The sequence below is a fragment of the Bombus fervidus genome, chromosome 13, assembly GCF_041682495.2.
Source record: "Bombus fervidus isolate BK054 chromosome 13, iyBomFerv1, whole genome shotgun sequence".
Classification (NCBI taxonomy): domain Eukaryota; kingdom Metazoa; phylum Arthropoda; class Insecta; order Hymenoptera; family Apidae; genus Bombus; species Bombus fervidus.
In genome coordinates, this window is record NC_091529.1 from 6,328,094 (window position 1) to 6,344,276 (window position 16,183).

The 16,183-nt window shown below is 34.3% G+C and overlaps 1 protein-coding gene across 10 annotated transcripts; it reads right to left on the reverse strand.

Annotated features, from left to right (window-relative positions):
- Positions 1-76: 76 nt before the first annotated feature.
- Osbp (oxysterol binding protein) lies at positions 77-15,731 on the reverse strand. 10 transcript variants are annotated; one of them, XM_072016029.1, is made up of 13 exons: positions 15,580-15,731; positions 14,337-14,498; positions 12,353-12,418; positions 9,463-9,668; positions 6,981-7,231; positions 6,450-6,642; positions 4,583-4,863; positions 4,256-4,491; positions 3,883-4,159; positions 3,418-3,797; positions 3,114-3,334; positions 2,914-3,024; positions 584-1,038 (listed from the first exon to the last, which is right to left on the reverse strand). In XM_072016029.1, the coding sequence occupies exons 2-13, from the start codon at positions 14,462-14,464 to the stop codon at positions 983-985; spliced, it is 2,406 nt and encodes an 801-aa protein (XP_071872130.1). In that variant the 5' UTR covers positions 14,465-14,498; positions 15,580-15,731; the 3' UTR covers positions 584-982. The 10 variants fall into 10 exon arrangements, with proteins under 10 accessions (XP_071872124.1, XP_071872130.1, XP_071872132.1 ...); XM_072016031.1 differs by lacking the exon at positions 15,580-15,731 and adding an exon at positions 15,445-15,463; XM_072016022.1 differs by lacking the exon at positions 15,580-15,731 and adding an exon at positions 15,306-15,445.
- Positions 15,732-16,183: the final 452 nt, after the last annotated feature.

The window sequence follows — 16,183 nt, forward strand, 5'->3', positions numbered from 1 at the left end:
CTGCAGACGCTCCACTCGCCATGCGCTCTCGACGTGTATTACTACGCGTGACGTCATCCGATTACCGACGCCGCGCGCATGTCGGTTCAATTCACTGAATATCCGGTAAAACTGTAGAAACAAAAATATCGGCGTATCTATCAGACCGTTTTCCTCTTAATTACGATAAGCGAGGAACTCTTAATATATATTTCATTCATACGTCATAAAATCGATGACGTCTTGGTCTTATCAGAATAGGGAACTAGATGCGAAAAACACGGAATGAAAGAGAAATTCTTTAACAAATATTTCGTCCTTTTCCATCATACATGTTTCCATTTTTTGATTTAAAGTAATTTCAGTAATAAGCTCTTCTCATGTTTTACGAAAATTGATTTTATTTTTTATAACGGAAGTATAATAAAGGTCATGGATGTTAATGATTTCGCGCGCGTCAGAATGAAAAGCAAACTATAAAACGAAGCAGAATAACATTCCAATGTATTCCATTGTAGCATGCGAGATATCAAACGATGGCTTTTGGTAATGGTAGGTAAATGGACCGATCGTTGGATAGTAATGAAATATTCAATGATAGATATTACCCGTTCAAGATCGTATTTAATTTGTTACAATAAGTCAATACAATTTGTTTGATGGAACAAAAAGAAAACTACAGTTATTTATCATATAAATAATTGCACCATATCCTTTTTTGTGCGACCAACGGGTATTACATAGGAGATGCCAAAAGGCAATTATGTGAATGCTACGAAGATATTTTCTCGATTTTTTGTAGCGAAGCATTTTGTATTTATCGTTCCACACGAATAGCTAATGTACAAGCACTATATAATTCAAACATCTGTTCTATCCGTCTTATTGTATTTTCTTTAAATTATTTATTTTTATAGTTAATTTGTATTTATATGTATACAGATATATCCGATTATAATCAACTATTAAAATTATAATACAGCCAAATACTTAATTATAACAATCATTGTAGACATTGGTTGCAAGCTAGATGTTCCGTTGAATGCGGTCCTATACAGACTGAAATATATAGTTGTCAATATACAAATACTATGAACGGAACAACTGTATGATGTGCTCATAAGAGGGATATACAATGGGTTTTATTAATTATCATATGTACATACGAGCATACATACATTCATACACACATACGTACGTACGTACATACACCCATTCATACATACATACACACATACATACAATACATACATACATAGAGACAGACAGATAAACAGACAAACACACATGCATGCATACGTACGTACGTACACAATCAATCGCGCAGTTTGTACCTGTGTATGGATGTGTGCGTGGCTACATAATGTAGCTTGGAAAAAGGACCTGGGCTTTTAATGAATGTTAATGCTCTGAGTTGAAGCGTTCCCTTAAAAAAAAAAAAGTGAGAAAGAGAAAAGAACTTACTACAACTTATGAGCCTTTAGTGTGACTTTATATTCTCCTTACACTCTTCCCGTAATAATATTATGTTTTGTAACATTAGCTCGACGGAGTGTATAGTAATTAGGCTGGTTAGGTAACCAGTCAATATTTCGTGGAACATTCAAGAGTCTACCTCTGCATAGTAAAATGCAGAATTTTGGAAGCATACTCATTTACACCATCTGCTTCTTCTTTCTTATTTTCACCGTATGTTAAATAGTAACAAATACGCCATTCAAGTAAATCACCGAGATGATGTTTCAATATACTGAGTTCTCTCATTGCTACGATCACTTTATCCGCAGGAACATTTCTTTTCATAGCGGTTACAGATTGTCGTATCAACGTAAACGAATGCCACCTCTTATCCAGTTTTTGTGCAAAGGCTAAGACGAGGCAGTCGAATGAACAGTCTGGCCGCACCATACGTATAAATAACCAATATCGTAAAAACATGTTTACCTATTAATATCTACTTTAAATAATTCAATAAGGCTTTAGTTACATCCAACGCGATTATTTCTTACTTATAATTTACTCAGCAATACTATTAAAAATTTAATTTCAATTAATTGTTTTTAAATATCTTCAGCATCGCGTCAAGCATCAAAAATACATTTTACAGTCTATGTAAGTACTTTCCGCGATGGATACATGATAACCATGTTATCAGAAAGTTATGGAAATTTTCCGAAATTGCTATTACGATCGGTTTCTTAGAACTTATAAATCCAGTTCCATTTTTAAAAAAAAAGAGAAATTTAAATATATCTAAATTTGTTTAAAACAAATTATGAATACTGTAATTACATTAAGTGGGTTCTCGTATTCAAACTTAAATTCCCAATAACTATAGCTTTAATTTCTAATATATTATTAATGTTCTCGTAATAAAAATTATCACTGTTATTGCTATATCAGTTATGAACTGAATTAACAAAATTTTCGCGCATTATTTGCTTATCATCGTATCTGGATTTCTCGTGAATGTATTATGACACATTTAGCTTAATAATGAAACCTAATAAGAAATACAGGAAATTTTTAAGCCTATACAAACATTGTATGCAAAGCGCTAATTGGGCCATATGGATAGTATATGATAATGTTCTTGGTTGTTTAGAAAAGTGGACAAAAGAGAGGGATGCAGCGGCAATATGAACAGACAAAAGGATGTGTAGGAGAATGGAAATAATGATATACTACAAAACGCTCATTTCATGTGTTAGAATGCCAACTTCGACCAGTTCATTGGAAGAAATAACGACTATACCATGTCCTCTAACAACCCGATTATATCATATCAGCATTTTTTTTCAGAAGCAGTGATTTCTAAATCGGCTATCTTCGCGTAAAACAAATTCAAACATTTCTGCATTGTATATTGGCGGTCACAATATTGATATAATTATGTAGTAAGCTAAAATATGTTTGGACATCGTGACCAATCACCTTTACTCTTACATTCCCAGTATTCACCACCGTATACGTAGCACAGACTGTCCGTGTAAGGATCCTGCTCTTTCTTAAACCATAAAGGTTCGTAAGTTTCATATGGTAAACCTAATATAAATTAAATTTTCAATTATAAAATATCTCAATATTAAATAATTCTACCTTAAATTATTTTAGAAAATATATTTTTAGAATACCTTGAACGGCCGCTTTTTCAGCTTCGTGTTCCCTTGCACGTCGAACAGCTCTTTGTTTTTCTTCTAATCGAAGTTTTTCCGCATTTGCTTTGTCCCATTCACCATTTTCCATTAATCTTTGATCAGGCCTAAATCGAGAATCTGTTGGAGCTATACCTTCCTCAGGCTCATTAAGTTGACACGCTAATTCGGTGAAATTATAATACTTTTCGCTATCTTCACTGTGATAATAGAAATATTATAATGTATGAAAATGTATGAGCTTTCTTCTTTAACATAAATCTTAATTTAATAAAATACTTACGATGGCATACGACGCTTCCAAGCGAGTATGTAAGGCCCTGTTTTGTATACTGGATTGTCTGGTGTACCAGACGTACTGATAACAGGAGCGATTTCTATCTTCGAATCCCACGTACCTTGTACTACCCATTTAACTTCATTACTTGAGTTCATGACTACCCCTTTTACTTTGCGCTGACTATCTCTCGAGAAGTATGAATAGGGCGTGTATTTCAAATGGCACTTGATACCTTGTTTGTGATTCACAATATCTGTATCACCACTTTGATCAACCCATAATTTTCCTACTATAATATTGTGTACCGTAGTAGTAACTTTTCGCCACGTGTAGTGATGTGTACCACCTTCCATTTCAAGATGAGCAGTTCCTAATGGTATTACCTATTGAGCCATAACAGGATTAAATGTTGAACGTTTGTTTACAATATTAGAAAAGGTTGCTTCTTTAGTGATTTATAAAGAATACCTGAAGGTATTTCCCACGAAATTTCGATGCCATGGTGAACTCTTGCCAACAACGCCATTTTCGGCCTTCGCAATGTTGCGCTAACATTGGAGGATGATGAGATACTTGTTCTGATATCGCACGCCATCCTAAATCATCAATTCGATCGCACTCATACGTTTCACCTAATAAAGGATTAAAAGGCTTGCCAGTTCTGGAAGCAGTTGTGGAATAACTAGATATGGTAAATGCAGCAACATAAGCCATTTGTTCATAGCTATCTGTACATTCTGCTGCCCTGTAAGAGATCAAAATAGATATTTTTTCTTTCTTTTTTATACACAATAAAAATTGTATATACAACAAAATAAATAAAAATTGAGACAAAATATACCTGTCAAGAATATCTGCATATTCATAATCTTCTGTAAGCCGTTGAAGCATACTAAGCGGCTCAGAAAAATTGACAGGCATTGGAATTTTTGACAAATCTTTGCCAATGCAATTTTTCATAATACTCCATAAATTTAATGGATAATTTGGTTTTTCAGGTACTCTAGTTCTCCGTTTTTGTTTAAAACCCGTTACCCCGGTGCTGCCACTGCTGCCATTGTTAGACTCCCAATTTGTCTGATACAAAATGGATGAAATTACATAAAGATAAATGAAAAGTCAACTTAATTAAAGTTTGATAATCAAATGGTAAGCAAAATTCAATTACATTGTCCAGATTGTCAGTATTTGCAGCAGTGGTAGGAGTTACTACTGTAGAATCGGTCACAATGCGAAAGGAATTTGTGGTAGCTGTATCTGACATAGGCAAAGGTGTCTGATCTCCTTCTGAACTAGAGCCATCGTCACTACCTTGAGAATCAGTTCGATCTCTTGAATTATTTGCTTGGACACCGGGTATACTCAAAGTAAAAGTATCAGATTCTTGTGCATCATAAAACTCAACGTTATCTTCTTCGTCTTCTGATGGGGAAGTTGTGACTGTTGTATCTACAAAGATAACCAAAATTTTGCTTAGTTTGACTGAATGGTTAATTAAATAAGTAGCGGTAAACGTATATATGCAAAGCTAAATGAGATTTAGTTAATCAATAAAACAGAGAGAGAGTTATTCAATTACAATCTTACAGCAAACTTTATAATTGAAAATGGAGATAAACCTTTATATATCATGACTCATATTCCTTGTTAGGATTAGAGATAAAACGCGAATACATAAACATAAAATACAATTAAAGCTATTATTAATATTACGCAATGGAACACATTTCGCGCCAACGAAAAGTGTAACACAAAGTGAGAAATTTATTGAACCTATATAACCGCGCATGCCACTGCTCAAATTTATTTCACTTTACTTCTCTGCTTTGAAAAAATTCTTCAACCCCTCCCCTGTTCTTATTATTTGTATCACTCCCCTTCCTAACCGATTGAATCGTGGTATGACAACTGGCTGTTGCCATTAAGTTGTACCGTCCTCTACCCCCTCCAAACTCGGTCCACACCTGCAGTACTGGTTAAAGTAACGAATAATGAATCACTAAAGATGCTCGTACACTGTGATTTTTTTTATAGGCAACTATAATGTACCACCCATTAGGTTATGCTACGTTCGAGAATAAATTCGGCTTTCTTATATATTTTGGCCCTTGCTATCAATTTGATTGAAGCTGCGGACCGTTCTAAACCCGTTGATGATAAACTTCTTCCCTTCGCCCCGTTTAACTATCAGTTTAGCATCTTTGCACTGATCCTCTCGTCGCACAATCGTCGATGATTTCGACGCTCGATTCAGCTTTATCACATCGAATTTAATGGTAAAGTCGCGAAAAAAAGCTGTCAAAAAAATATTCACACAAAACGGAAATTTGCAAGGCCATCTGAGTCTGATGAAGTACTAAACTTGGGAGAAATGAAAGCACACCCGTGCATGTGTATATTATGTATATATATCTCTAGATGTATATATATATGTACATATAAGCCTTGTATACATTACTGTAATATGCCATACAATATATGTAGTAGAATATAGAATATACTGCACGTCTTGCATGCATAGACTTTAGGCTGCGTAAGTCGCGACACCGTTCAAAGCAAATAGAGTTTCACGACTGCCATCTGGTTAAAGAACGATAAGGCACTCGAAGGCGCGAAAAATCAAATTCACGTGCTACACAGCTAAGCGTATGATCAAACAGTCGGTATAAGTAATGTATAAGTAATGTGAAACTATGCAGCTGTGCACTATTATCTAATGAATACAGCATCTCTCACTCGGTAGATACACGCTCATGTGACCATGTGTATTTCATTTCTATTAGAATACACATACATTTCTATTAGAATCTCAGGTCAATGTTACAGAATTAAAAGGCCTATAGCACAATCAGAGCATTGTGTTGCGTACAATGTACAAAGGTAAAAGCTCGGCACAGTGTGGAAAATGAACGAACATTCGAGTCCGTCTTTCTTAGCATCGTTACACACAACGATTGTTCGCAAACGCAACACTTGCATCAAAATGTTAATTACAGCATTAGCAATTGCGTTAATATAAAAAAAGAAATTATTACGCGAAGCTCTGTGTCCCCCTGTTGGAGCTGCCGAGGGTAGGGCATGTTGCGCAGCCTCTTCCAGGTGAGAATGTTGCCTGGCCAATTGCTCGACCATTTTTTCTATTCGCACTTTCTGGTCACGCTCGTGCTGCAGCATCTTCTTCCATTTTGGTTCCTGCTGCTGCGCTAGTTGCAAATAGTCGTGACTTGCCTGAAATCAGAATTAGTTCTCTATGTAAGTTTATAAATATACATATACTTCAAAAATCAATATCTTTCATATAATATTCAGATTTTTATTTTATAAATTTAATGGAAATAGAAATAAATATTTAGTTGTATTCTATAAACCAATAACATAAGCAACTACACTGATAAATTAAAAATTGCTTAGAAATATTAATTAGCACATAAGGAGAAGTCTTTTGAACCTAATATTTAGCGACAAAGCAGCACGGTTGCTACGCGCAGCGAATGAGCTAATTTTATACATCGTTGGCCAGAAATTTTCATCTGTATATTAGTCTTAACGATGGCCTTTCAACTTACATTAACCATAGCACCGGCCGCGATGCGAAAGAGCGTGGCTCGTTCACTAACTGTCTTGACTTTCGCAGCTAGCTCAGGCGACGGGGGCTCCAACGTTTCGAGCTCGTTTAAAACTCGCTGAAGCATAGTCCCTTTCTTTATCAGTAAATCATTACAGGCCTGCAAGTTTTCTAAGCGCTGCGATAAGTCCTTCACAGTAACTTGTTCTGGTTTTTGACTATCATTATCCTGAAATTCTTCCTCCTCTTCTTCTGAAACAAATTTTACTTTACATAACGTAACTGTTTTAACGTCCTCTAAGAGCAATTTAACTCTCATTCAACTCAATATTTTATTAAAGACAACGGGGAGTCTTTCATTGTCTATGATACTTTAACAAAAGAGAACGTGACTATGATTCAATATCGTCTTCTACAATTACATATGATTCAATATCATTTATTAAATTGATAGATCAATTTCTTTTGAGTTACAGGATAAAGATAAAATAGATAGACAAAGATGTCTGTGTACAAATATATAAATATTGAATGTATTATCTATTAATGAAAAGGAAATGTTGTGTAACAACAGAAATCGATAACAAAAGAAAACACATAATAAATGTAGATCAAGACGTGTTTGCTTTCCTTTTTGTTTCGCTTATCATCCAGACTTCCTCATGCGTTATCTTTTATTGAAATGCTTTATTTGTGTAGAAAAAGTTAAGTATTCAAGAAAACAAATTTATAAATTTATAATAATACAATTTCAATGAAGATACCAATTATCATGCTCTAAAGGTTGCTGATCTTTTTAGTAATATTATAAATTGTATCTCGTATGGTAGGAATGATCATTATGTTATTGGTATATTAAGAATATTTAGCAAATAACTTGTAAAATTCACAACTACAAAAAATGAAATTCATTGTAAAAGTGAAATATCATGATCAGTATTCCATTTGGAATATTTATGCATTCTGTGCATTTTTAAATATTCCACAGACGCATAAAAATTCCGCAGTCTAACCGTTAGTTAACAGATACTGCAGGGACGACCAGTTTCCATAAAGAATATTTGAGCGTATCTTTCAATGTTTTAGATAAAAAAAATAGCATTGAAAAATATAAACTTACTTTATCTCTAATTCTAAATTACAATTAAGATTTTCATGATTACATAATTCTATCTCGCGTCGATTAAATCATCATTTATCTTCGTGAAAAACTGCCAGGCTGTCAATTGCGTGAATGTTAGAAGAGTTACTATAGACAATTGCCTTTAATGCTATTTCATACGGTTCGCAAACTGTTAATAGATTCATTGATTCTTCAACTAGCAAATGATTCCTACTCAGTATCAGTAGGCAGTAAATCATAAGATAGAAAAAGTCAGTCAGAATCATGCGACTCTAAATCAAAATCGTGTATCGTCCACAGAAGATGTTATATATAATTACTCAGTTATATATTATTAAACTGCTAGTATGATTTACGATCGACTGATATCGTCTGCAAACCTAATATTCACAATAAGAGACACCTACGGCTCAATCAGTCTAATAAATACGACCATCGTCGTCCTTTAACGAAAATTAGATTTCCTATGGAATTCAAAATTAAAGAGAGCGTGATAAATTCCATTTTTAGAAATAACGAAGTCACTTCTCTTTCCAGACGACTGAGCTTCTTCATTTCCTCGTTTGTTAGAAGATCAAGGCGGAGAACTGTTTTGAGGAGTGTTTACAGCCCCATGAATCATTCGTTTACAGAAATGAAAAGCGGTGTTGTTACCAACATTATTTAAACTACATTTCTGCACAATTTAACATTTTTCAGCTGCTGAACTTTTCCTGTTAGTTCCAAGTTCCAGTCCAATTTAACCCTTTTTCAGCTACAGTAACTTGCAAAAATATTTAAACAATTACAACAATTTTTTACAAATAAATTATGCGTGTCTAATTATGTACGAATAAATTATGCAGAAAACGTCTTAAAATTTCCTTCACACCCTTAATAAGATACGACTATCAAGATTGTAGTAATAAATTGTACGTAGAAATGTACATAGAAGTTACAAGGAACTTAATGTTTTGCAGAGATCGCAAAAGTATTTAAACGTTCAATTATCCATTATATTCATAAGCCTGAATATTCAGTAAGATCATCTTTAATACTTATTGTACAATGGCTATTCATACCGTGTACCAACTATTTACCGAATTTATGTTTGCAATAGATGCCTTGCAACTTCTGTATACATTACCAGATCGGTTTCAAATTTTACCACTATAATTATAATAGTAGTATTTCATTACAGTATTAGCGAAATTCCAAAATGTGTCGTGTACAATTTTCTCTGATAATTGTTGAAATATTTTGACGAGCCACTGTAGATACATAATCGATAAAGATTGACGAGTGATTCTCTCTCTCCCCCTGCCCCTCTCTCTCTGGTGAACGCCTGATAGAAAATGGATGATATTTCGTTGATACAGACCAGATTCCATCGCCTGGATGGCCTTGGCCTTCGCCAACTCGAGGGCCGTGACCCATTGCTGACGTTCTACCTCTGTCGCCGCCTTGATATGGAAGGTTTGCGTGCCACCGTTGCTCACAACGAACGTGCAAGCGTCGACGGTGTGTATTAAGGCCCCATGCAAGGATATCGTGCCGCGGCACGTGTGCGACATCTCCGTGGGATTTCTAAACAGAGAAGGAAAATAGCGACAGTTCTCCGGACATATTCTTCAATCGATTGAGAACCGAATGACACAGAGAAAGACAGACGTGAGTTTGCAAAATTAGTCCGTTTGCTGCGTCTAATGCAAGCCTGAGGTTTATCCAAGCCAAAAATAAAACACTTCTGATTCGCCCCAGAAATGATTACACGTAATTAGATTATACGCAGACACGAGGTTGTACATGTTACCGTGAAAGTAATTAATCCTTCCGACTCTCTCTCTCTCTCTCTCTCTCTCATTCTCTGTCTATCCTGGAAAACTTGGTCCTGTCTTGAGCAAAAATCTAGATCTGTTACAATAAATAAGATAATCAAATAATTTGTAGCTTATGAGATTTATTTTTGTAACGTTGTACCTTTTTAATTATTAACTTGCGACTTGTCAAATTTTAATAATAATATTAGTTCAACTGTACAGGAAGGCTCTAATATTTGTTCAGTTAGACGAGCAGATTGTTTTACTGTGAACTTCAGCTGAAACGAGGCGACAGAGTAGGCTTAACTCTACAGTAACACGAAACTTGTGCAAATAAAATCTCTTTAATCAGGTTGGTGTATATAAAATTTGGTTTCTTTGAAGACTTTTATAGATCAATAAATCTAGTCTATGGCCTTATTGAGGTTTTATCTGAACAAAGGAAATTTTATATCCACCATCTCCTCATCTTTTATATCCTAGGTTCTATCTGATGACTAGCCGTAACTCCTTGCAGCGATTCTATGAAACCATAAGATTTCTACAGAACCATGCTATGGGACCATCTATCTATTATATAGAACTATCAAACTAGATACTTTCACCGTAACATGTACAGCGTAGCAAACGAGATGAACACACGACAGTCTGTGTTAATCTGTGGCACTATGGTATGAATACTCAAAGAGCTTTGAAAACGAAGTTCGTGTAAATAAAATTAGTAGGATCGATTAACTCTTTTTCCAAGCAGTCCCATTACCATTTGTCCGACTATGACACCACCATATTTTCTTACACACGATCTACAAAAAAGGAACCCAATGGTGTAATTTGTGTGAAGAGAAAACAAAAAGGAGTACAGGAAAAAAAAAATAAAGAAAGAAAGAATGTACAATGCTTAATAGCCGGCCTGATGATTGAAAGAAGGGGAACAGATAGCTCGCGGATCATGTCATGCACTTTAGGGTCAGTGGAATTAAATCTAACACGCAAGGGATCGAGACTTTGTACACGATGAAAGAATAATCATACTCATGCTAACGCGTTCAGAAATTATTATTGCATATTGTCCGCATAGACCACAGGCATTCGCGCAAAATTTGTTTCTTCTGGTTTTTTGATTTTCTTCCTCCTTCCACCTATTATGATAAAAATTTGTAGAACTCGTCATTGTATTTCGAAACTATTTGACAGTAAGTAAGTAATCTTAACTATGTGTTTTATTGCAGTGTGAGGTACATGTACTTATGTGATTCAAATCTATCGATTGTAGAGAATTCGTATGTGTATTCGATGAGCGAGGGAGGTGCGTGTATATAAAACGTACGAACATAAATTGTGCGCATAAGTAAAACATCGAAAAGGCAGAACAACGAATAAAAAATACATATCCATAAAAATAGTCGCATCATCGTTTTATTGTCGTTCTGTTGGACATTGTTTCAAGCGTAACGAGTAAACGATTAGATAAAATGACTGGGCTAAACACAACAATCTAGTATAAATTGAGAGAAAATTAAAGTACAAAGTGTATCTTGGAGGATCTGATATATGCTTTTACTAACTGATGATCTTAGATAATTGAACGGTTATCAATGTTATTAAATATTGACATTTAAATAACAAGGCTACTCTTGATTTTAAAAAAATAAACTTACTTTGCTAATATTAAAAAAGATATTACATCAACAAAGGATTATTACGTCACTGTCTGAATATTACGGAACCAAAAATAATAGAATAGGAAGAATAAATTCTGCATGCGTTATGTAAAACAGGGAATAAGTTGACCGAGGAAAATTCGCATTAATCGCATCAACAAAAATTAATCAGTGAAATAAATATTTGTTTCCTCTCTTGAAACTATTCGACAAATTAAGATTATCGGTATTCCTTGATACCAGCTCATCTATTCGTGCTATAATTATTTCTTGGAACATTCCCAACGAGCCAGTAAAAGCTTTACACGGTCTGCAAAGACCTTCGGAATACCTCCTCAACAGAACTGGAACTATTAGACAATATAAAGCAGTGTGTGTGTTTTATATTTGTGTGTGGTAAACATGTATATATGCACGTATATATGTACACATAGAACATAAAAAATATACAAATTTTACCACCTTTTTAGACTAACTGAGATTTAATTAAGAAGAGAGGGGTGGGCTGAGGAGAATCGGTCTGTAAAATTAGATCTATGATAAAAGGGTAAGAAATGGACAGGAAGCAAGTAAAATTATTAGGAATATTGACAATGTTGTATTAATAATACGTAGCTCAAATATATATATACATATATATACACATATACATATACATATATATAATATGGCAAGGACTGTATAATGAAATGAAAATGAAAACTCGAACATCGTCTTTGTCTGTTTTAATTAAAAAGTTTGGTTCAAAGAATAGTCAGGATATTTCGGTTTTTTCGATAATTTTACTTACTCGGAGGCTCTGCCAGCCTTCCGCTTGCGTCGTGTTGATATCTTTGGCCCCCCTGTTGGTTCAGCCCTAAACAGTCCATAAAACAAATAGACCCTATTCACATTGTGTAATATTGTATCGAAGCGATAATTGTTTTTATCTGTTTCGAGAAAAATTTGTATCTTTGTCGCTGTTTATCCACAAATTTTCGCGATATAGCGATGTTCCTTTTCTTTCTTTCATATTTCGTTTCTTGATTACTTTCTCTCTCTCTCTCTCTCCCTCCCTCCTACCCTCCCTCTCACACTCTCTCTCTCATATACACACATACATTTACTCAGTCTCTTTTTCTTTCTATTCTCTCCTGTTTACATAGCAATATAGCCAACAGTGCAACCATCACGTTCGTGCGTTGCGTGTACATACTTTGTGCGAGAAGCAGTTTCACCGATCACGAAGTTTGAAAAATTCGTGTAAAAATAAAGTTGCAGGACATTCTGTTTTTGCAATTTGGAAAGGCATTGCAAACTCAAATCACACAACTGTGCCAAGCGGAAAATTAAAAGATGTGGGCATTGCATGTTGTCAGGAAACGCGCATGTTCTAAATATAAAGAAATAGAATAGTGGAATCATTGACATATACGTTATACTCGTTTAGAACTATCTCACCTGTATCCACGACCGGTAACTGTGAGACCGGGGTGACCTAAGTTTCGTCCGCGGAAATAAAACGTTGCAACACTTTTTACGTGACTAATGATGGTTAAATAATGTTTAGCGATTTTTTATTCTCCCACATAACTATATACAAAAGTAAACCAAAAATCATTCAACGTAAAGTTTCGCTGTACTGGAAAAAAAGAATAGTAAAAAGGCAAATATGCAATAAATCTTCTCTGATGCGTGTGATATATATAAGCGAGTATGTGTGTATGTGTGTGTGTGTGTGTGTATATATACACACACAAAAAATATGGTCCTTACGACCAACCACTCTTTCTTTCAATGCTTTTCAAACGTTTTAACGTAGATCTCAATGTGTTCTGCGGCATGTACATGCTCAAGGATGTTGCTCAAACTAAAATGGATAAGTATGGAATATGTAAATATGAGTTTTGGATAAAATCATGATTAAGATTCAGTTAAATATACTTGGATAAACCATATCAATAATATCCATGATCCAGTTTTCACTGGCTGCTTATATACATGCAATTTCAAACTGTTAAATGTTTAGTATTGTATTTCACTTGTTGTGTTCTTAAATACCAACTGTTTAAGTCATTGACAGAATCACAAGCATGATCGAACACTATGTCAGATACGTAATCCAAAGCTGTTCCTTAAATTTTTCAATGCAAGGTCTTTTTCTTTAACCCATAATTACATGATGACTTAGTATCATATTTAAGTTGAAAAACAATATTTGTACTTATAGCATTACATATATAATACACAAGTAGAAAGCATACGCATGCAGTTGTAAACATGCATGTGTTTATAAGCATAACATTATGCTTATATGTTACATTTCATAGAAATAATAGATTCATTCAAGAAATTTATACCTTTTCTTTGTTTAACTAGAAGTAAAACATTATAAGCTAAATTCAATGTAGCTATATTTTCATCTAATATATATGTAAATAATAAATACCTAATTAAGGTTATATAGCTATGACAGTAATCATTACAATTTCTTTTCAAATTTTACTCCGATATAAAATCAACTTCAAAGTGTGAGATTCTATTAGAAAATATACATACAGTGCTTTGGTAAGTATGTAATAATGAAAAAAAGGGAACAGCTCCGTATTGTATCCAAATAAATTTTCTCTGTCAATAATTGTTATTATGCTGTTGGAAATCACATCACGGGACAGGAACCCGTGTTAAAATAATCACGTTACGAATAGAGATCGCATTGATTTTCAGCGTGATTGAACACGCGACTAAAAGTGAAGGTAAACTGAAACGAAAGTAACTGACACGTATAAAACTACCTGTAATACGACAGTAGGCCATTTGACAGGACGAACCATCTTCGTTGATAACCTTTTAAATAATTAGTCCATTTAAAGAGCCAGCCTTTCATCTCCTGTGTACCATGTTGCGCCTTCGAGTCACCCATTTTAGTATATGTTGCGTGTTCGCACGTGTTTTTCCTGAAATTACAATGCACTCCAATATTTGCGTACACATCACCCGTATCGTACAGCCACCATTTTGGTATTTTTCCAGCCCACAGACTGTACGCTCTTAGATCGAAATTCGTACTTATACACACTGTTTGTTAGTCGCAATAACACCAGCAACGATACCAACAGACTCGAAGAACGTGCCTTAAAAGCACGGTATTTGGATATAGTATGGGTCTCTCCTTTTGCACAGCGTGGTAACCTGCCACGTTCCTTAGTGACGGCGCCTAACCTTTATTACCGAGTCACCTATATAATGTTCGTGTATACGAACACATACGAATTTGATTACGGGTAATCTATGATTTTGCAAATTTCTTCGATTCGTTCTCCTTCTATCTTTCTCGTTATTTTTCATGAGAAAAGATCGTTTCAGTGTATCACAAACAAATATAATAATCGATAGCTTATGCGATGATAAAAAACCTTTACACGATGAATTTCGAGAGATAAATTGTAATAAATGTTTTTGCAATATGTAGCATATGTTGTCTTTGTTCTTTTAGCATTATTTGGACTACATCGAAACTAGGTTGTAAGTTAACGAAAGAAGTTACTAGTTGTTATCGAAACGAGAAAGATCGTATTGGGTCACTGTCATTCTTGACGTTTTCCTATTTGATCTTAAAATGAGAATTCTATACATGTCACATGTGTTAAAGTCATAGTCGACGATGCCAAAGTCAAACAATGGAACATACATATAATTATTTAACGTCATACGGATAGATTTATCACGCGATAGGAATCTAACAAAATTCTTTTTTTACGTACTTTTTAGAACGAACACGCCAACGAAAAGATATTCGTTCTGTCATTTGGCGAAATATGCGTACGTTCTGCTGGAGCGAATTGCCCGAAATGTCATGAAGAAGCACTCAGTACACTCTTCGATTAGATGTTTGATACTGACCATTATCTTCAAATGAAACCAAGCTCTTAATTTATCTGAGCAGATCACACGAGTAAGAAGTGTTCGAGTGCCTCTTCGTTTTACCGTACGAAGAGTATATTACGAATTTCGATGTATTAATAACTAGGTAGTCACCTCACGTATTCGTAGTGTATATATACGAAACACAGAAATGCAAAAACTTCAATCGACTACATGTATTAATCGTTTGATTCAGATAATTTAATGTTTCTTATTTCGATAAGGTTTAATAAGCAAAGTTATGAAAGATAGGGTTCAATGTTATTTTACTTTATCGATAATATGAAAACGAATACCAACATTACCGACTCAACTCCCGTCATCCATCATCAAAAACGTGCTAAAATCATCACTGTAAATCACAGGGGACGCAAAAACCACTACTTCTTCTCAGTCGGTATTTTAGTACAAACGATACAAATTCTCCTAAGATATTACATATGTGTTATATTTAGTTTATGATTGTAAGTTTTAATTTCATTGAATCAAATCAAAATTTAAAATATTTCTTAATCCGTAATACGAGTCACCTTTTGAGTACCGTTCCCTTACTTCGTATATATATATATATATATATATATATATATATATAACAGTTTATGATATGCATATATATTTCCTCTTTGATATTTCTAATGAGAACTTATTTTTAAAATAAAGCTATTTTTAAACACTTTTGTTAAGTGTTTTAAGATTCTCATAAATATAACTACCAATA

Coding starts and splice junctions, on each gene's coding strand:
- Osbp (XM_072016022.1), bottom strand. CDS start 15,349: ATGACAGAACGAATATCTTTTCGTTGGCGTGTTCGTTCTAAAAA. Junction 7,232..9,462: donor CATCCAGGCGATGGAATCTG/GTCTGTATCAAC, acceptor AATTTGTTTCAG/AAGAAGAGGAGGAAGAATTT. Junction 4,492..4,582: donor ATACTGACAATCTGGACAAT/GTAATTGAATTT, acceptor ATTTTGTATCAG/ACAAATTGGGAGTCTAACAA.